At 52.9% G+C, this 17,500-nt stretch overlaps 1 protein-coding gene across 5 annotated transcripts in view; it reads right to left on the bottom strand.

Moving 5' to 3' along the window:
• IPPK (inositol-pentakisphosphate 2-kinase) overlaps positions 1–16,959 on the bottom strand; it is a 62,102-nt gene extending 45,143 nt beyond the window's left edge. For 3 of the 5 annotated variants that reach the window (XM_037796953.1, XM_037796950.1, XM_037796955.1), the window contains exons 1-4: positions 16,730–16,959; positions 4,129–4,176; positions 3,906–3,950; positions 1,674–1,769 (exon numbers count right to left, since the gene is read on the bottom strand). In XM_037796953.1, coding sequence (XP_037652881.1) covers positions 1,674–1,769; positions 3,906–3,950; positions 4,129–4,176; positions 16,730–16,810 — 270 coding nt within the window. In that variant the 5' untranslated portion in view covers positions 16,811–16,959. The remainder of the gene's footprint in view (positions 1–1,673; positions 1,770–3,905; positions 3,951–4,128; positions 4,177–16,729) is intronic. The other 2 variants (XM_037796954.1, XM_037796951.1) reach the window with 1 other exon arrangement.
• Positions 16,960–17,500: the final 541 nt, after the last annotated feature.

Raw genomic sequence — 17,500 nt, 5'->3', positions numbered from 1 at the left:
TCATGGGATTGAGAACATCTTCTTGACCAAACGGGGGATGTGAAATGAGACGAAATCAAGTTTCAGTGGCCGAGAGATGTCAGATGTAGCCAAGAGGTCATTCTGGAGGTTATTCTTAGGTGTTATATAGAGATCCCTTCTTAGTTTTTAGTGTATTGGAATAGCTGGAAGAAAATATCTGAAACTGTCGAACTGCAACCCAGGAGCCTTGATTCTTAAAGGTGATTATATAATTATGTAGCTTACACGGTGTGAAAACCTTGTGGCTCACACTGCCTTTATCCAGTGTATGCATAGATGAGTACAAAAATGAGGACAAAAATAAATGAAGAATAGGGGTGTATTGATGTTTTTATGTTCTTTTTTACTTTCATTTTTATTTTCATTCTTTTAGTTTTTTTTGAGTAATGAAAATGTTCAAAAATTGATTGTGGTGATGAATGCACCCACATATGATAGGAGTGAACTGACTGCACACTGTGGATGATTGTAGGGTATGTGAATATATCTCAATGAAAGTGATTTTAAAAATTCAATTTTATTGAGATATATTAAAATTTAATCTAAATTTAACCTAAAAATAACCAAAACAAAAATGAACAGGGTTGCTGGGAGCTCGATGGAGTGATAGGCAGCTCCAAGCAGGCTCCGCAGCTCCCGCCTCCAGGACACAGGGGCTGACCTGATAACCATAGGAGGCGGCGGGAACGGGCTCCCCACTTCCGGAGTGAGGGCAGGAAAGACACTGTGGCCTCTGCCTCGCCACACTTTGGGTCCCTCGCCCTGGGGGAAGCCACCGGGTAGTCGGACACTCAGGCAGCCCCAGCGAGGGATCCACGTGGCAAAGGACCAAGGGCCCCAGCCCGGCCAGGGCCTGATGGCATCTTGGCAGCAGCCGTGTGAGACACCCAGACACCCAGAAACTGCGCAAGACCATGTTTACTGCTGTTTTAGGGCACTGATAAGTTTTGGGGTAACCGAGGCAGAGCTCTCTGTGTCCAGAATGATGCACTCATTCGCTTGTTCTGCTCAGGGTTCTGACTTAAGCTAAGCAGCAAGGCCGACAGAAGTGAGGCCTGGGAGGGATCAGTACTGAGACATGAGAACCGCCATCACCAGGGCGAGGACGGAGGGCACTCCCTGAAGAGAGCCAGGGCGGCTTCCCGAGCTGCCTCCCGCGCCATGTGGCCTAGCCACAACGCTCACCTGGAAGAGGCCCTCCTCGAGGCCACCTCAGACCACCCACCTGGGAAGGGCGGGGAGTCGGGCGAGGCCCTCAGTCCCACTGGGCCACCGCCCCAAAGCGAGGCCCACACTCCCCTCCTGAAGCTGCTGGGAGGGCGCATCCCTTTAGGCGAATCGATGGCTCGAGGGCTGTTCCTGAGCAGAGCGCCTCCCTGAGGACACGGCGGCACCTCCATCCTGCCAGGCAGTGGGGCTAGGGGCCCAGAGGCGGGGGCTTGCCCAGCCTCCGAGCACCTCTGAGAAAATGGGGACAAGGGCACTTGTTCCGCCTCCCTCACGGTGGAGGAGATGAGAAGAGGGCTTGGCCGGCCTGGAGGACTCCCCAAAGGGAAGACGGTTAAGCCCCGAGTTTAAATCCAACTGTGGGGTCGGCATCATCCGAGTTGGACACACCCATGAGCCTCAACCCCGCGATTAAAGTCACTTACCCCACAATGCACAGAGCTCTCCCCTAAAAACTCTTTCACGACGTTTTTGCTGAAGTCCACTATGTTCTGCAGGTGCTGAAGTATCTCGTCCGAGGCCTGTAGGAGAAAAGCACAGGAGTGCCTCACTGGCCAGGACCCCAGAGCAGGGCAACCCCTGAAGGGGGCCAGCACTTTTCAACCACCCCCAGGTCTACCTCAGAAGCAGGCCTGCGGGAGTGTGAGGAACACGGCAAGGTGTGCCAGGGGCTTGTCACCCGTGCCTGGGCCCCACCAGACCTCCCAGGGCCTCCCCCTGACCCCCCCCCGGGGGTCTTTAAGCTGGTCCCCGGGTGGCCTTGCAGCACCCCGGCTGGATGCCACGTGGCTCCTGCCTGGCCAAGTTGCGCAGCACAGCATGCAGGGGCCAGCCCAGCCGCCTCCGAAGGCTCCAAGCACATCCCTCTCCCCGGCTCCACGGGAGATCGAGCAGGGGCCACAGCCTCCAAGAAGTCCTCTGAAAACTTCCCACCTCCCAAAACTCTAAATCTAGAATAAACTACTTCCCCCAGTAGGAGGTTCTTAGCGAGTCAAAAAGCCAGTGAGATTTGGGTGAGACAGGAAAACACCTCGTGTCACTCAGTCTGTCCCAAAGGAGTCCCAGAAGTGTCCTAAGGGCCAGTCATAGGTTCCCCAGGCTGGCCACCCCAAGCCAGAACCCCGAGATCCCCTCCGCCCCTCTCCCGCCGTCCTGCCTGCGCAGCCTGTGTCATCAGAACCAAGCCCCAGAGAAGGCCCTAGAATGTACCCTGCAGCCCCACAAAGCTGTGGCAATGGCGCTTCTGACAAAGGGGATGTTGCTGGAAGAGCCCCTTCTTATCAACAGGATTACCTCATGACCTCCCACTGATAATGCAGCCAGTATCACGTTACACCATTTATATAATAAATAAAAGCAGTTTATGGCCTTGGAAGACAGTGCCCAGAATAAATGTAAACAGAAAAAGTTGATGGAGGCAAGCTCGGGCTGTCGGGCCTTTACGGGGCTGAGCTGCCCTGTTGGCTGTGGGCTTTGTGGTCACGGAGGGGAAAGGAGCGGAGGAAGAAGTGGCTGCAGGCGGCCACCACTCATGGCTGGTTTCCACAGAAGAGGCACTTTCCACACCCTCACTTCAGAGGCTGAGGCGGGCAAGCGGAGCCACGTGCCAAGTCCCCGTGCTGGCTGCCATCTCAGCCAGCTGTGTGGGGACGCCGGGGCCTGACATGGCCAGCTCGGCTCCCTCCCCTCCCCGCCCCAGGCTGGGTCCTCAGGATTGAGGCGGACCACACACAGCCCCCACAGGCAGCCACGGCCCAGCTCTCGCCCACCTTCCCTTCCCAGGACACAAGTCCCTGTGCTGCGCCCCTCCTTCCGCACCCCCCCTTTCTACCCACCTTGACCCGCTGTCCCGGCAGTGCCTCACTGAGACCCCAGCCTCCCACGCCACCGACCTCAAGCCCCCCAATCTCCATGCTCCCACCATATCCGTCGTCTCTCAAACAAGAACCCCGGGGTCGCAGGGCACGGCTCGTAAGGCACGGCTTGCAAGTGCGGCCAATGTGGGCAGCTTCTGCTTTGGGTTTTGGGGTGAGAATTAGGGCTTCGAGTTAGCCTCACCTGGGCCCCTGGGAGAGGACCGAGCCTCAGCAGGCCTCTGTGCCCCCCGTTAGCTCAAGGATGAGGACACCCCTCCCTCCCTTACAGGGCTGCTGAGGGGGTGAAAGGAGCCAGCACAGTGCCTGGGCATGGAGGGTCCAAGGCACGCATTTAACACGGTCACAGCTGCACCCCTTAGGCCACCTGAGCCAGAGGTACAAACCCGACAGCCACAGCCGGACCGGGCTTCCAGCTGCCGCCTACCCCATGTCATGGGGCAGAGAGCACAGACGGCTGCGACTTGGTGTCAGGAGAGGGGCCAAGACCAGCCTGCCAAGCAGCAGCCATGGTTTTATTCCAAGGGTGGCCCATGCATTTTACTTGCATTTCTCTGCTCCTGAGACACCTGTCAGCACACTTGACTGACCCAGCAGTGTTGACCTGTAACTCAGGCTGCCTGCCACAGCTTCAGAGACTCTATCTTCACAGCTCCAATCCCTCAGATGGGGAAACAGAGGCAGCAGGGGCGAGAGATCACCACGGCAATGCCAAGCCTGAGCCCAGGCATCCCACCACCAGCCCACACGCTGGAACAGCACTTAGCCCCACACACCACTCACCAGTGGTGACACGACACCATTCTCTGGGCCACGAGGGTCAAAGCACTGGAGCCAGGGAAGCGGTGAATAAAAAATGAGGGACACGTCACTTTCTGCATCAAATGCTTGTGTCATATTTAAATTTTAATAAACAGCATTAACACTTCTGCATCAGAAAAAACAAACCCAAGTTTTCTTAGATAAGTGTTTTAATGACTGGGCGGCACACACCCGCCAAGCTTACCTTCTTCCTATTTGGAGGAAACTTCAGGAAGCGCAGGACCACACAGCGCTATTGGAAAATAAAGCAAAGTCTGGTTAGTCCTCTGCTCACGGCCCAGGACAGCGGCAGGGGCTTGGGAGAAGAGGCCAGTCACCCGGTGAGCTCAGGGCCACTGGTCCTCAGTGGATGAAGCCCACGGCGGGTGCTCAACGGCGCGGGCGCCAGGAAGGCCCGAGGGTGACACTGACACCGGGGAGGGGGCACAGCTTCAGTGACACGCAGAGGACATACACGGCAGGGCCCTGGCGACCAGAACCCCAGGCCCCGAAGCCAGCAGGCCCCCCTCAAGGAGCTCATCTTCAGGGAGGAATTAATGGTGCATGAGGGGTTTTAGCTGTAGCATACAAAGGCACTGACAAAATTCCAAATGAGACGGAAACAACCTAAATGTCCAACAACAGGGGAATGGCTAGATGCAGGATGGTCAAGACCGGACAACGGAGCACCGGGCAGTCATTTAAAGGAAGTCAGGGAGGTCAGTATTTACAGGTATGTGTGCAGTCGCCACAGACTGACACATGAGAAAGGTGCAGAGCAGGGCTTATCTAGCGTCTAGCGTAGCAATCCATTTTTGTAAAACAGCCAACCAAAAGAAAGAAAAGCCACCACACATATGGGTAATGTTCTATTTAGATAAAGTTCAAAACCAGGTAACGCCAGCCTCTGGTGATGCGGCCTCAGAAGAGGCGTGGGGATGGGGAGGGTCCCAAGAGAGGCTCCAAGGGGTGAGTGATGTTCAGTTTCTTCATCTGGGTCATGGGGTTATGAGCCGTTCACTTTGTGGTCACGCATCAAGCGGCACACTTCATTTCTGAACACTTCTCAGTGAGTATGGTCTACTTCAGTGTAAAAAGTTTTTAAAACTAAGATTTAAAAATAAAATACGCAGGTGACTTTTTAGGTTTTAGTGTATCGGAATAGCTAGAAGTAAATACCTGAAACTATCAAACTCCAACCCAGTAGCCTTGAGTCTTGAAGGCCATTGTATAACAATGTAGCTTACAAGGGGTGACAGTGTGATTGTGAAAGCCTTTATCCAGTGTATGGATGGATGAGTAGAAAAATAGGGACAAAACCTAAATGAAAAATAGGGTGGGATGCAGGGGGTTATTTGGGTGTCCTTCTTTATCTTTATTTTTTATTCTTATTCTGATTCTTTCTGGTATAAGGAAAATGTTCAAAAATAGATTGGGGTGATGAATGCACAACTATATAATGGTACTGTGAACAGTTGATTTTACACCATGGATGACTGTATGGCATGTGAATATATCTCAGTAAAACTGAATTTACTTAAAAAAATAAAAATAAAATATGCGGGTGATCTGTTAATACTGAAAAAAAAAATCTGGAAGGATATTTGACAATTTCAGCAGTGCTTCCAGGTAGCAGGAACTGGGATAATTTTTTTTAACTTTTTATTTGAATTTTCCAACTTTTTTTCACAATGTTCATATAACATACTTTATAAGAATATTAAAAAAATTTTTTTCAACATGGGTAGGCTTTGAGACAGCCATTCTCCTGGGGAGCAGGAGGAGGTGCTGTGGACACACAGTACAGAAAGCACAGCTGACTGTGTGGCCGCAGCCAAGTAACTGGAGGCAGAGAGCAGGTGGCAGCAGAGGCTGTTCCTGATAGGACGGCCTGGGACGTGTCCAGGAAGAAGTGGCCAGCAGGTGTGGGGAGGGTGCAGGGCCCGGAAAAGCAGCAGGGCCGGGAGGTTGGCAACAGCAATGCACTGTGAGGACACTGCTCTGGAGAGCGAGGCCCCACACGGTCGGGCAGGAGGCTGCTCAGCGGACCTGGGGGTACTGTGCCTGGGGCCGATGCCTGGGCAGAGCTTGGCTGGAGGGCTGGCTGGGCTTACAGAGGCTTGGCAAGCACAGCTCCCGAAACCAGAAGATGCCCAAGAAGCCACGAAGTCCCTGGCAGAGGCCAGGGTCCCTGAGGCTCAGTCTGGCCCCGCAGCCTGGCAGCCGGGCTGCCCCCCACCCCCAGCCCCTCTGGGGCTCTGGGCACCCCTCTCCTCCTTGCACCTGGGCTATTCTCGAATGCCCTGGCCCCTCTCCCTGACTCTAGTCCCCTGTCGGAATGCTCCATCCATATGCTGGAGGGCTGTCACACCCTGAGTCCTCAGGCTAGACTCAGGGAAGCCGGGGACAGTGGCTCATGGGCTGCTACTGTCCCCCCTGCCCCATCCAAGGCCAACCTAACAGTTGACTGAGGGAATCAACTGGTTGATGATCAGGTTAATGGAACTACAATCCATCAAGATTCAAGGAAAAACACAGTCTGATATGCAGAAACCCTCTTCCTAGACAACATTCCAGAAACCCAGCCTCCCCAAGAGGGCACTCACTCCCCTGCCGGGCAAGGCACACTGCTCCAGGCAGTGTCTGCTCAATTTACGCCCATTCCCTGATGTGCTGGTTTGAATCTATTATGTACCCCAGAAAGCCATGTCCTTTTAATCCAGTCTGATGGGTGCAAACTTATTGTGGGTGGGGCCTTTTGATTAGATTATTTCCAGGGAGATGTGACCCCACCCACTCAAGGTAAGTCTTAATCGTCTTTACTGGTGTCCTTTATGAAAGGATAAAAGGCAAAGGCATTTTAAAGAGAGTTCTGAGACACTTAGAAAGCAAATGCCCAGAGACATTTTGGAGACAGCCATTGAAAACAGAACAAGGAGAGAAACTAAGAGATGAAATCCAGAATTTGACCCAGAAAAGATGAGAGGACCCCAGACACTTAGAAAGAAACGTCCTAGGAGAAACAAATAAGGACGCATAGTAGCTGAGAGAGAGAAACTAAGACAGAAGCCCAGAGACATTTTGGAGAAAGCAAAGGAAAAACCAGAAGCTAAACCCAGGAGAGGCCCAGCAGACTCTAGCCATGTGCCTTTCCACATGACAGAGGAAGCCCAGAAGCCATCGGCCTTTCTTCAGAGAAGGTATAGTCCTATTGATGCCCTAATTGGGATATTTTCATGGCCTTAAAGCTGTAAATTTGTAAACTAATAAACCCATTGTAAAAGCCAACCCATTTCTGGTACATCGCTTTCTGGCAGCTTTAGCAAACCGGAACACACAGGGTCCAATGCTCCGCCACCAGTTATACACCAAACACAGTTAGTCTCCATTTACATCGAGTGGGGATTCCATGACACATGACCAGCAACGTGCAAGTGTAAGTGAGGAAAATTAAAAAATCAACCAGGAGAAGCCTAGCCAGGCCCGAAACGCAACGTCATAAGAAAAGGTACGGAGTCCCGACAGGCATACACAGACACAGATGCCTTTCAAGCCCTTGCCACCATCCCCTCCTACAGGTTCCCAGAGTGGGGGTTCCCTGACACCCACAAGAGCCAGGCCCAAGCCCCTGCTAGACTTCATGCACATGTACAGGAAAACAACCTCTCTATTTGCCAGGCAACTAATAAGCTGCACAAGAGCATCCACTTTCTCTGGGAGCCAGAGGGCAATGCAGGAATTCCCCGCATCAGCATGACAGAAAGGATTCAGTGGGCCCAAGAACAAAATGCCAACTATAGGAACAAGAAGTCCTTTGCTGGGCGCTTCCCCCACTGAACACAGATCCAGATTCCCAAAGCTTGGTGCCAAAACCAAGACACGCTGGTGTTTTCAGTTTACTTACAAATGGAAATGATGGATTTCCTTTGCATCATTATACACACAACACACACACACACACACAACTATGGGGTAATTCAGAGAATCATTTTCTGTTCTACTATGAAGAAGAAACAAAACAAAACTGTACAGGGCACTCTACAAAGAAAAACTGTATGTGGGACTCAGAAGAGACAGCAGAGCCTTAGGTGACTTGGGGGATGACACCCCCTCTCCTTCTTGCCTATACTAAATGACAGCATCACTATTCCCACCAGCATTTATCAGTACCAACAGTAGTATTTATTATTATTATTACAACAACCAGCTGCGCCAGACCCTGTGCTGCATTCCTACAATAATCCTTTCCCCACACTATCCCCCTCGAGGAAGGCAACACTGGCCCTATTTACAGAAAGAGCAGTGAAGCCAGGAGGAGTCCAGCTCCCAGCCACCCCGCATAGCCACGGGCAGCCTGCCAAACCAGGCCTGACTCCAGATAGGGCGCTGAGGAGGAAACACTGCCCCGAGGCCAGCTTCATGGAGGGACGGAGCAGAGCTCCACAGGGGGACCAGGGCCCGAGAGGACGGTCTCCACTGCCTCTTTTGTTAGGGACTGAATCCTGTCCCCACAGAGACCACTCTGTGAACACATTTGTGAACAGGACCTTCGAAGAAAGACCCCACATGGACGAAGCCAGAGGAGGAGAGCGAGAGTGCCGTGTGACAGTGGCAGAGACGAAGCCACCACCACGGCGCCGTGGAATTCAGAGAAAACATGGCCCACCCGTATCCAGCTGAGGCTCTCCTGGCTCCAAATTGTGAGACAACTCCCTGCTGCCTCAGCTGAACCACCATGCGTCACCCGTCACGCAGCCCTGGCGGAGCAGGACACCTGCTTCCTGGCCAAGGCTGAGGGGCCAGGGTGGGGGGTGGGAGCCAGGGCCAGAGGGAGGCAGGGAGCAGGCCCTGAGGCAGCCTCCTCTCAACCATCTTGAAGGTTCCACAGGCAAATCTCTCTCCTTCCCAGTCCGCTAGGGAAGCAAAACCAAGACCAGGCGAGACATGTTAAATGTAGGGATATGGCCATCTCAAGGAAAATGGTGCTTTTTCCACAGACATCCTTTAGTGTTCAAGAGCCATCGTCAGAAAAGCCACCGCAGGGCCAGCCTGACCCACTCTGACCCTACCTGTGCCAGAGAAGCACCCAGACTGCCAGCTCGTCTGCTCGTATGGTCGCCACGACTCCCCTGGTGAGAGGCCAAACAAGACCCCACCAGCGCAGGCCAGGGCAGCTTGGTGACATGCCACGGGGCCTGTGGAGAAACAGTCTGCAACGGGACCCCGGGGGCTCTCCAGGCAGAGCAGGGCCAGGGGTCTCCCCAGGGAACAGCCCAATGCGGTAGCAGCTCACAGAGCCCCCACCTGCTCCAAGAGGGCACTGCTCCCCCTAGAGCAGAGTGCACCCTAAGGAGCCCACCAAGCACTTGAGTTCAGTCATAAGCTCCAGGCCTCATGCCAGCTAGCTGAAGGGAATACTTCCTTTCCTTTTGCACCAAATATCTGACACCAGGTATTTGAAATTGACCTCTTCAGGTCTAAGGTAAAATATGAAAAGAGTGACGAGAAGGGGAAGATCCATAAAGGCAAGCCTTAATGAACATTTCTGCACACAGGCCACAGGCTGGGGCCAGAATGCGCATTTCTTATCAAGAGCAGGACAAGACCTAAGCCATGTCTCTTACATCTTTGATCACAGAAAAGTCTGGAAAAGTATAGGAGAATTCAATGATTTTAACAAGCTGAGAAAGCCAATGAGCAGAGGAAGGACGCAAGGTACAATATATAGACAGGCAGACCTCAGCCACATGGTGGGTTTGGTTCTGGATCATTGCAGGAAACCAAGTCACAAGAAATTTTTGGTTTTCCAGTGCATACAAAGTGATGTTTACACTAGACTGGAATCTATTAAGTGTGCAATCACATTATTTCTAAAATAAACAATGTACATGCCATAATTAGAGTGTGAAACAGGGACACGAAGTGAGCACATGCTGTTGGGAAAATGGCACTGAAAGACTTTCTCAACACAGGGTTGCTACAAACCTTCAATTTGTAACAAACGCAGTATCTGCGAAGCAAATTAAGTGAAGCGCATAAAACAAGGCATGCCTGTATATATAAATACATACACATATTGAATAACGTTAAAATGTTAAGTGTTACATGTAATATTTTAAGTAACCTTAAAAGTTAAGAACTATAAGAAGTAAATACCTGAAATGTCGAACTGCAACCCAGTAGCCTTGACTCTTGAAGATGATTGTGTAACAATGTAACTTACAAGGGGTGAAAGTGTAATTGTGAAAACCTTGTGGATCACACTCCCTCAATCTACTGTATGGATGGATGAGTAGAAAAATGGGGAGAAAACTAAATGAAAAATAGTGTGGGATGGGGGGAATGGAATGATTTGGGTGCTCTTTTTTACTTTAATTTTTTATTCTTATTTTTATTCTTTTTGGTGTAAGGAAGATGTTCAAAGATTAACTGGGGTGATGAAGGCACAACTACATGATGGTACTGTGAACCATTTATTGTACACCATGGATGATTGTATGGTGTATGAATATATCTGAATAAAACTGAATTGGAAAAAAAAAAGTTAAGAGCTACAATTTGCCACTCATAAAAGTAGCAGAAGTGTTGAAATAAGCATCCAGGGCTGGCAAGGGTGCCGGGAGGGCCCTTTGACCCACGCGGAAAACCCAGCCTGAGTCAGCAGGAAAGTGGATGGAGATCTATACACAAACAGACTCGATAAAGTACAGCTCACAATAGGTTACAAGCGCAAAATTTTGAATGTGCAACAGTGCAAGAAGGGACAAGACCACATGCACAAAGGATTTTCTATATATTTAAGCTGTAAAGTCAAGTTGAAAAAGTTGAAGACAAGGAACAGAGCTCTCTTCACTACTCAGTAAAAGCACAAAGAAAAAGATAGGAAGGAAGTACAGTGTTAATAAAAGTGGTTGTTTTCTGAGTGGGGAAATACTGGGTACTTTTTACATTCTTCCTTCTAATATTCTACATTTTCCAACTGTCAGCCTGCAGGAGAGGTACGTGTGAGTGGAGCCCTTCCTGAGGACAGAGGGGGCTGCTGCCTGGGGGCCCTCGGGGTTCCCATGCTGGGGGTGTTGGCCCAGTGCACAACCTCCCTGTGGAGGTTGGGGGCTGCCGTCAGTTGCATCAGCATGAGGGATGATACAGGGAGGAGACCCCAAGGAAGAAGCTGAAACCAGAAACCTTTCCAGGGAAGGGAAAACAGACAAGCACAACCCACAGATGGCATCGTCAGCCTCGGGAACCTGTCCTGGGGTTGCGGGAGGCAAAGACGTTCTGGAAAGGGGGCTCAGCCCTGCTTCCTCCTGAAACGTGAAGACGATTCCCAGGTGGGGGCAGCTCAAATGCCACCCTCCCAGTGAGGCCGCCCTCCCTGCTATGCTCACAGACCACACAGAGGCCACCCCAGGGGACCATCATGGCCCACATCTGGAATGTTTCTTCTCAGTGTCACAGTCGCCTGCCAAGCATCCAACCTGCTGCAGCCACTCGAGGTCCCTGTGTCGACATGGCCTGAAACGCCTTCCCAGGAACAGCAGAGAACGAGACACAGGCCAGGGGGGCTCCATCCTCAGGTCCAAAGGACACTCAGGGTGCTGGGCTCTGACAGGAGACTCTCCAATGGAACAGCCAGGCTTCAGCATGAACCACGAAGCTCAGATCAAACTACAAAGCCAGGTGTGATGGACAAAGACGCACGAAGATGCTCTGCAGAAAGAGGAACTTGGAACTTTGCAGGTGAAAACACAGAAGTCAGGCAGGAGGAGGCAGCCACAGCATGGGTGGGGGGTGCTGCAGCTGGCTGGATCTTGCTCCACCTGGGCTGGGCAGGGCACTGACCTGCCCCAACTGCAGCTGCTTCATCTTGACCTCTCGGGCTGTCGTGTGGCTTCAAGTAGACACAGGCATGAGCTGGTCAGGTGGATGGGCGAGGGGCTCAGCAGGGCGAACGAGGTGCAGGATGGTCCAGCCAGGAAGGGGACCCCAACACTACAGCCCCAGGAGAGCCTGGCGGCCAGGATTCCTCCTTCTCAGGCAGGGGGACAAGCAGCCCAAAGGGACAGATGATGCCTGCCAGCCTCAAGAGCAAGCAAAGTCCTGTGTAAAGAAGTCCAGAGGGAAAGCCTAAGAGAGAAAGGTGAGCAGGCCTGAAGGAAGGAGACGGCCCCACTGCAGGGTGCAGACTTCCAAACAGGCACTGAGGGACAGGGGGATCACGCTGCAGTCTTGCCCTTCCGCAGGCAAACAGAGAACGCTTTCCTTATCTTTGCAGCCCTCATGCCTCACAGAGGAAGTACGCTGGGGAAACCACCATTCTGACTTAATTCTGACCAAGAATGAAGAAGGGGTTGTTGTTGGGGCTGTGGGGAAAGGTGACCATGTAATCCTGGAAGGCGTGAAAGTAAAGGTAAGGGCTGCCAGACCCAGACGGACAAACATCCTGAAGTATTAGGAAGGCAGAGTCCAAAGAGTTCGGTCTGAAGGACAGACATTCCAAGGAGAACACAGTTTGGGAATAAAGTCCCCTGGCCACTCAACTGCAAACAATCCCAGAAATAAAAAAGAGAGGGCTACATACAAAGCTGACAGGTTCAGGTGTTAAAGGAGGACAACATCAAGAAAGAATTCACGTAAGTGGGATCAACCTGTAAGAAGATTAAAAATCTCAAAAACAGAGTACATCATGACTTCTTGTTTTAGGAATAATTCTAGAAGCAATGAATAGTTAAGACTGTTCCAACTAGGTGCAGGCAAAAATTAAAGGGAGTGTCTCGGAGCCTGAAAATATGCCATATGGTTGGGGAAAAAAACAGAAACAGAAAACGGAACTCCTATTTTGCTTCCAACATCTCCTTAAGAACTGTTATCTACAAACCAGAAATCCTGAAACCCATGATGAAAGGCGAGATAGAAGAGAGACCTGACTGCTTATGCTCTGACTCTTCAAGGCCCAGACAAAATCTACCCCAGGCACCAGAACAACTGCAGAAATAATCCCAAGCACAGATTGGAATCTTAGAAAAGCTATAAAACCCAAAGGGCTGAAAACAAGCAGCTTCATTACTGTTTCTGAAATGTTCTGGGTCGGCAGGTCAGTTACCTCTGTCAAGAAGAAAACTGCCCAAAAGAAACTTAGTAGAATGAAGGAGGTGGGCAACTGTTTGCCCACTGTTACCCGAAGGTCAAGGGCAGCCTGGACGGTCTAGGCAGTGCCAGAAAGGGCTCTGCCTGGGTCTGCCCCGAGCACCCACTCACATCCACCGAGAGCAAACAGCCAGGACCTGGAAGCCGCTTAAGAGATCGAACGCCAACTCAGGTTTAAAGTGACCTTTCACAGGCTGGGATGCTGAGCCAAAACCAACAAGACGAAGGCTAAGAAAAGAAAGTGACAATGTAAAAGTGATGCTTTCCTGCAGAAGAGAAATCTGACCTGAGCACAGCTCACATGAGAGCCACCCATGTGCCTTGGTTGGCCCCAGGCTCGGCATGAGCAAAAGGATGACGTGGCTGCTGACACCCAAAATCAGTGGGTGTCTTCAGGTTGCAGGAAGGAAAGGATGTTGCCCCATGGGAAATGTCCTTGCCAGGGTCCACAGACGTGAGGCCAGGGACCCACTAGAGGACACCACCCAGGCCAGGGAGGCATGTCAGAGATTCCTCGAGGGCTGAGAATAGTGAAGTGGCAGGAGGAAAGGTTAAACTGCACAGCTGCAGCCGAAGGGCACAGGAACAAGTTGATGGCTATCAGAAACAGCAGACGGGCCAACGGGCAAAACTGGAGTACAAGGGTCAAGCTGTCCGACGATGGCCAAAGCTGTCTCTAGGCGAAGGAGCAGTGAGAAGCCCACGATCGTCTGTCAGATCTGCTGCTGACAACTGACACTCCAGCCTCAGCATGCAGGCTCCGAGGAATTGGCCTGCAGTTACCTTTTCAGCCTCACGCTCTTCACCTTCTCACCACCCACTCCTCAGAACACCCTACCACACTGTGCGCTTCTGGAGGCCCCTCTTGGGTTCCCAGATTTCTTTCCTCAAGTGTGGCTCTCAGTGAGGCCTTCTCTCAGCCCCAGTGTGGCAGGCTGCCACCCTCATGACGACCATCACCACATTCCTCCTAGTACAGGTGACAACACGTCAGCAAAGCTCCCCAGCAAGCAGCTCAGCTCCTGCAGGCCAGGGCTCAGGACTGGGAAGTGGAGGGCTCTGCCATCTGTTCACAGGCTGTCTGAATGCTTGCCCTAGTCTTATGCTGAAGAGCGGGAAAACCAGATGAGTCCCTTCTGCAGGCTCTTTCCAATTCCAAGAGTAGATGAGGCCCTCTCAGAGAAAGCAACCCTCTAGCCTCCCTGCTACCTTGGAAGGAAGGAGGGCGCATCTGAGGAGATAAGTGAAGAAGCAAGGGTTTACCATCTGAGGCAGAAATGAAGGCATAAAATAAAGAGTGTGCCCTCTAGGAAGGCTGGCCAACTCCCAAGAGGAGGGAGGGCCATCCATGTGGGGTGCCCGCCTTGCCCACAGCACCCCCTGGAGCAGGAATTCCTGCTGTCCCCACTCGCCCACACAAAGCCCCAACAGGGCACTAAAAAGCTGCCTCCCAGGCTCTCAGCTCCTCCTCAGGCCACGGTCAGAGCAAGCACCACTAAGAGGGCAGGGTGGGCAAGGAAGGTTCAAGAAGGAGGCAAATCATGAAGGCATCTGGCTGATCACTTGAGGAGCACAATTCAGTTTATTTACACCAGGCAAAGGCACAGCCTGTTTGTTAACTTAGGGCCTTAACTTGGCAGCAAAGGTATTCTCATGGTACAATTCGTGATTATAATCTTCAAGTTCAAATGAACAAAAACCAACCACCAACCAGAAGTGAGAATAAGCCAAATTAAGATTTAAAATAAAGAATGAATAACAAAGTCCAGGAGAGCCTTACTACTGAAATAAGTTAAAAACAATTGAAAAAAAAAAAAAAGAAGAAGATGAAGAAAGAGGAGGAGGAAACAGAACCCTGACGAATGGAGCTGTGCAACAAGGGAAGTTGCTGGCCGCACAGAGGACAGGGTGACACACAGTTGCCAAGGAGAGTGCAGAGAGGATCCGAGTGCCAGAGGTGACTGTACCAGCAGCCTCCAAGATTCCAACCTTGTGTGTCCTTCTACACTGCATCTGGAACTTTCTCCTCTGTCTGCGATTACTTTTGAAATGCCCCACTTAAAAGATGCCTAAGCTTTATATAAAATGCAGACAAAAATATCCCAGCCAACCCTAGTAAGGAATGTGAAGATGAGTATTCGTTTTGTGAAAGGACTCAGGGGATCACAATGGGAACCTACAAAGAAAGGGACTTTATTCCAATACCCTCACTTCACCTGCCCCTGAAAACCAAGAGGGCCCAGCAGACTACACAGAGGACATCTTCAGGTTACCCCTGTTCATCAGTAATTCATCTAAAGGTCTTGAGCAAAGCATGTCCCCTCAGCTCTTCAGTTTCCCAACTGTTCAAAGGCAGAACCTGAGGGGGCCACCTGGACATCTGAAGCTTACACCACAGCCCACCCAGTGCCCTGGGCACAGTAAAAACAGAGCTGGGGCGGGACTGGAGGGACAAGGACTGCACCCAGTATCTGCATCATCTCTTATCAGCTGCCTGGGTCAGGCCCTTAACTTTTCCTGCTCTGCTTTCTTCTGCTTTCTTCTTAGGTCCAAGGGGGTAACAGTTATCACTTACTCAGTATTTCCTTGTCAGCTCCGAGCTCATCTCATCTTTGCAGCAACTCCCCAAGTGGATTGTATTACCAGCTCCACTTTACAAAGGCAGAAACTGAACCTCGGCCAGGCAGTGGCAGAACTAGGATTCCACCCAGTGCCCAGCAACTCTAAACCCCTACATCACACCTCTCCTGGCCTCCCTGCCTCTCCCAGCTGGCCACACCCCTGCAAGACTGTATCAGACAGCAGGCCACATCAAAAAGACCTGGGCCGGGCCCTCATGCAAATCTGTAAGCTACTCTTCGTCAATTCACCTGATCCCATTGCTGAACTCAGAGGGTACAGTTTCTGAAGCTCATTAAATTAAGAAAGGGCAGAAGCTCGGCTCCACTCGGAGGGTGTCAAAGACCCTGAAGGAGAATCTGCGGGCAGTGCTCCCTCACCACGACCAACAGCTGCAGCTCTGAGAGTCTCCCACAGGCCTGATCAGGAGAAAAGAGCATCCCCGGGGCTTGCTTCTTCCTCCAGGTTTTGCCCCGGTTCCTCCATCCCGGCTCCCGCCACCACGGGGCGGCCTCACCGAGCAGCCTTCACCCCACCGCTGCCTCACAGGCGGGCTGGCGGCGGCGGAACCCCGTGGGGACGCGCGCGGCGACCACTGGGTGGGCGGCCCGAGGGGAAGGACGTTGGGGGGTGGGGAACGGGGCGGGAGAGGATAATGCTGGAGGATCGCAGAACCCGACCAGGAGGGAGCGCCTAGGGGACGTGGACCCGGAACCGACAGCGGGTGCTGGGGGAACGCGGAGCCGGACCCCAGAGGGGGTGCTAGGGGGACACGGAGCCGGACCCCAGGATCCAGTGCGGGGTAGTGGGAGAGCAGCCGGGAGGGGTGCTGGGGGGACGCGGGACCTGGCCTGGAGGGGCTGCGGAAGGGGTGCTGAGGGTTAGCGGCCCCCAACCAGGGAGGGGGTGCCGGGGCGACGCGGAGCAGCAACGGGGTGGGGGGTGCTGGGGGTGCAGGGAACCCGACCCGGGCAGGAACGGAGCCCCCCGCGGCCCAGGAGCGCGGCCTGCGGACCCGCGCCGACAGACCGCCGCCTCACCTGCGCGTGGGCCACCACCAGGCTCTTGTTGCCCTCGCCGTGGTACCTCCATTCATTCTCATCCATCTTCCCCTCGGCCATCCCCCGGCGCAGCCCTGGCACCTCGCGGGCCCGGGACGCGGCGACGCGAGCCTATGGCCGCCGGGCCCGGCCTGGGCAGCTGCCTCCGGCGTCGAGGGAGGAGCGCTCCTGTCAGCCGCACACTCCGCGCGGCCCGACGGCCTCGACTCCCCGCCGCCGGCCGCCGGAAGCCACGCCCCCGGGCGGCCGCCATGGCTGAGCCGGGCAACTTCCGGGTTCGCGCCCACATTCTGTCCCCTAACAGTTGCGGCGGATGGGCCGGGCGGCCATATTCGTTGTTGGCAGGGTGACTCACTTCCGGAGCGCGGTCTCGGGAACCGGAAAGGAGGTTTCCGGCCCGGTGCGCCGGATGTGAGGGAGGCGGGAGAAGCTGGTGGTGCTTTGCGTGCCCGGGTTAAGCTGGCGGGGACGTGAGCGGCGTGGCCGAGCTGGCTGGGGCGGGGTGGTCCCTGGGGACTCGAGGCGGCTCAGTAGCGTGGTCCTAACAAGGCATGTGGCGTCTCTGGCTCGGCTTTCTTATGTGTAGCTTGGGGGTGTAACTCGTCTCGGGCTCGCGGGGTTATTAATAATATCCCCGTTTGCAGGCTGTGAGCTAAGCTGTTTCCCTGATGCAGAGCTACACCATCCCAGGGAGGTGGAAAATATTGTCACTCACATTTTTCAAATGAGGACACTGTGGCTCAGAGAGAT

The sequence above is a fragment of the Choloepus didactylus genome, chromosome 10, assembly GCF_015220235.1.
Source record: "Choloepus didactylus isolate mChoDid1 chromosome 10, mChoDid1.pri, whole genome shotgun sequence".
NCBI classification, from domain to species: domain Eukaryota; kingdom Metazoa; phylum Chordata; class Mammalia; order Pilosa; family Megalonychidae; genus Choloepus; species Choloepus didactylus.
The sequence above is the reverse complement of the archived record's forward strand: the minus strand, read 5'-3'. Positions and strand labels throughout refer to the sequence as shown.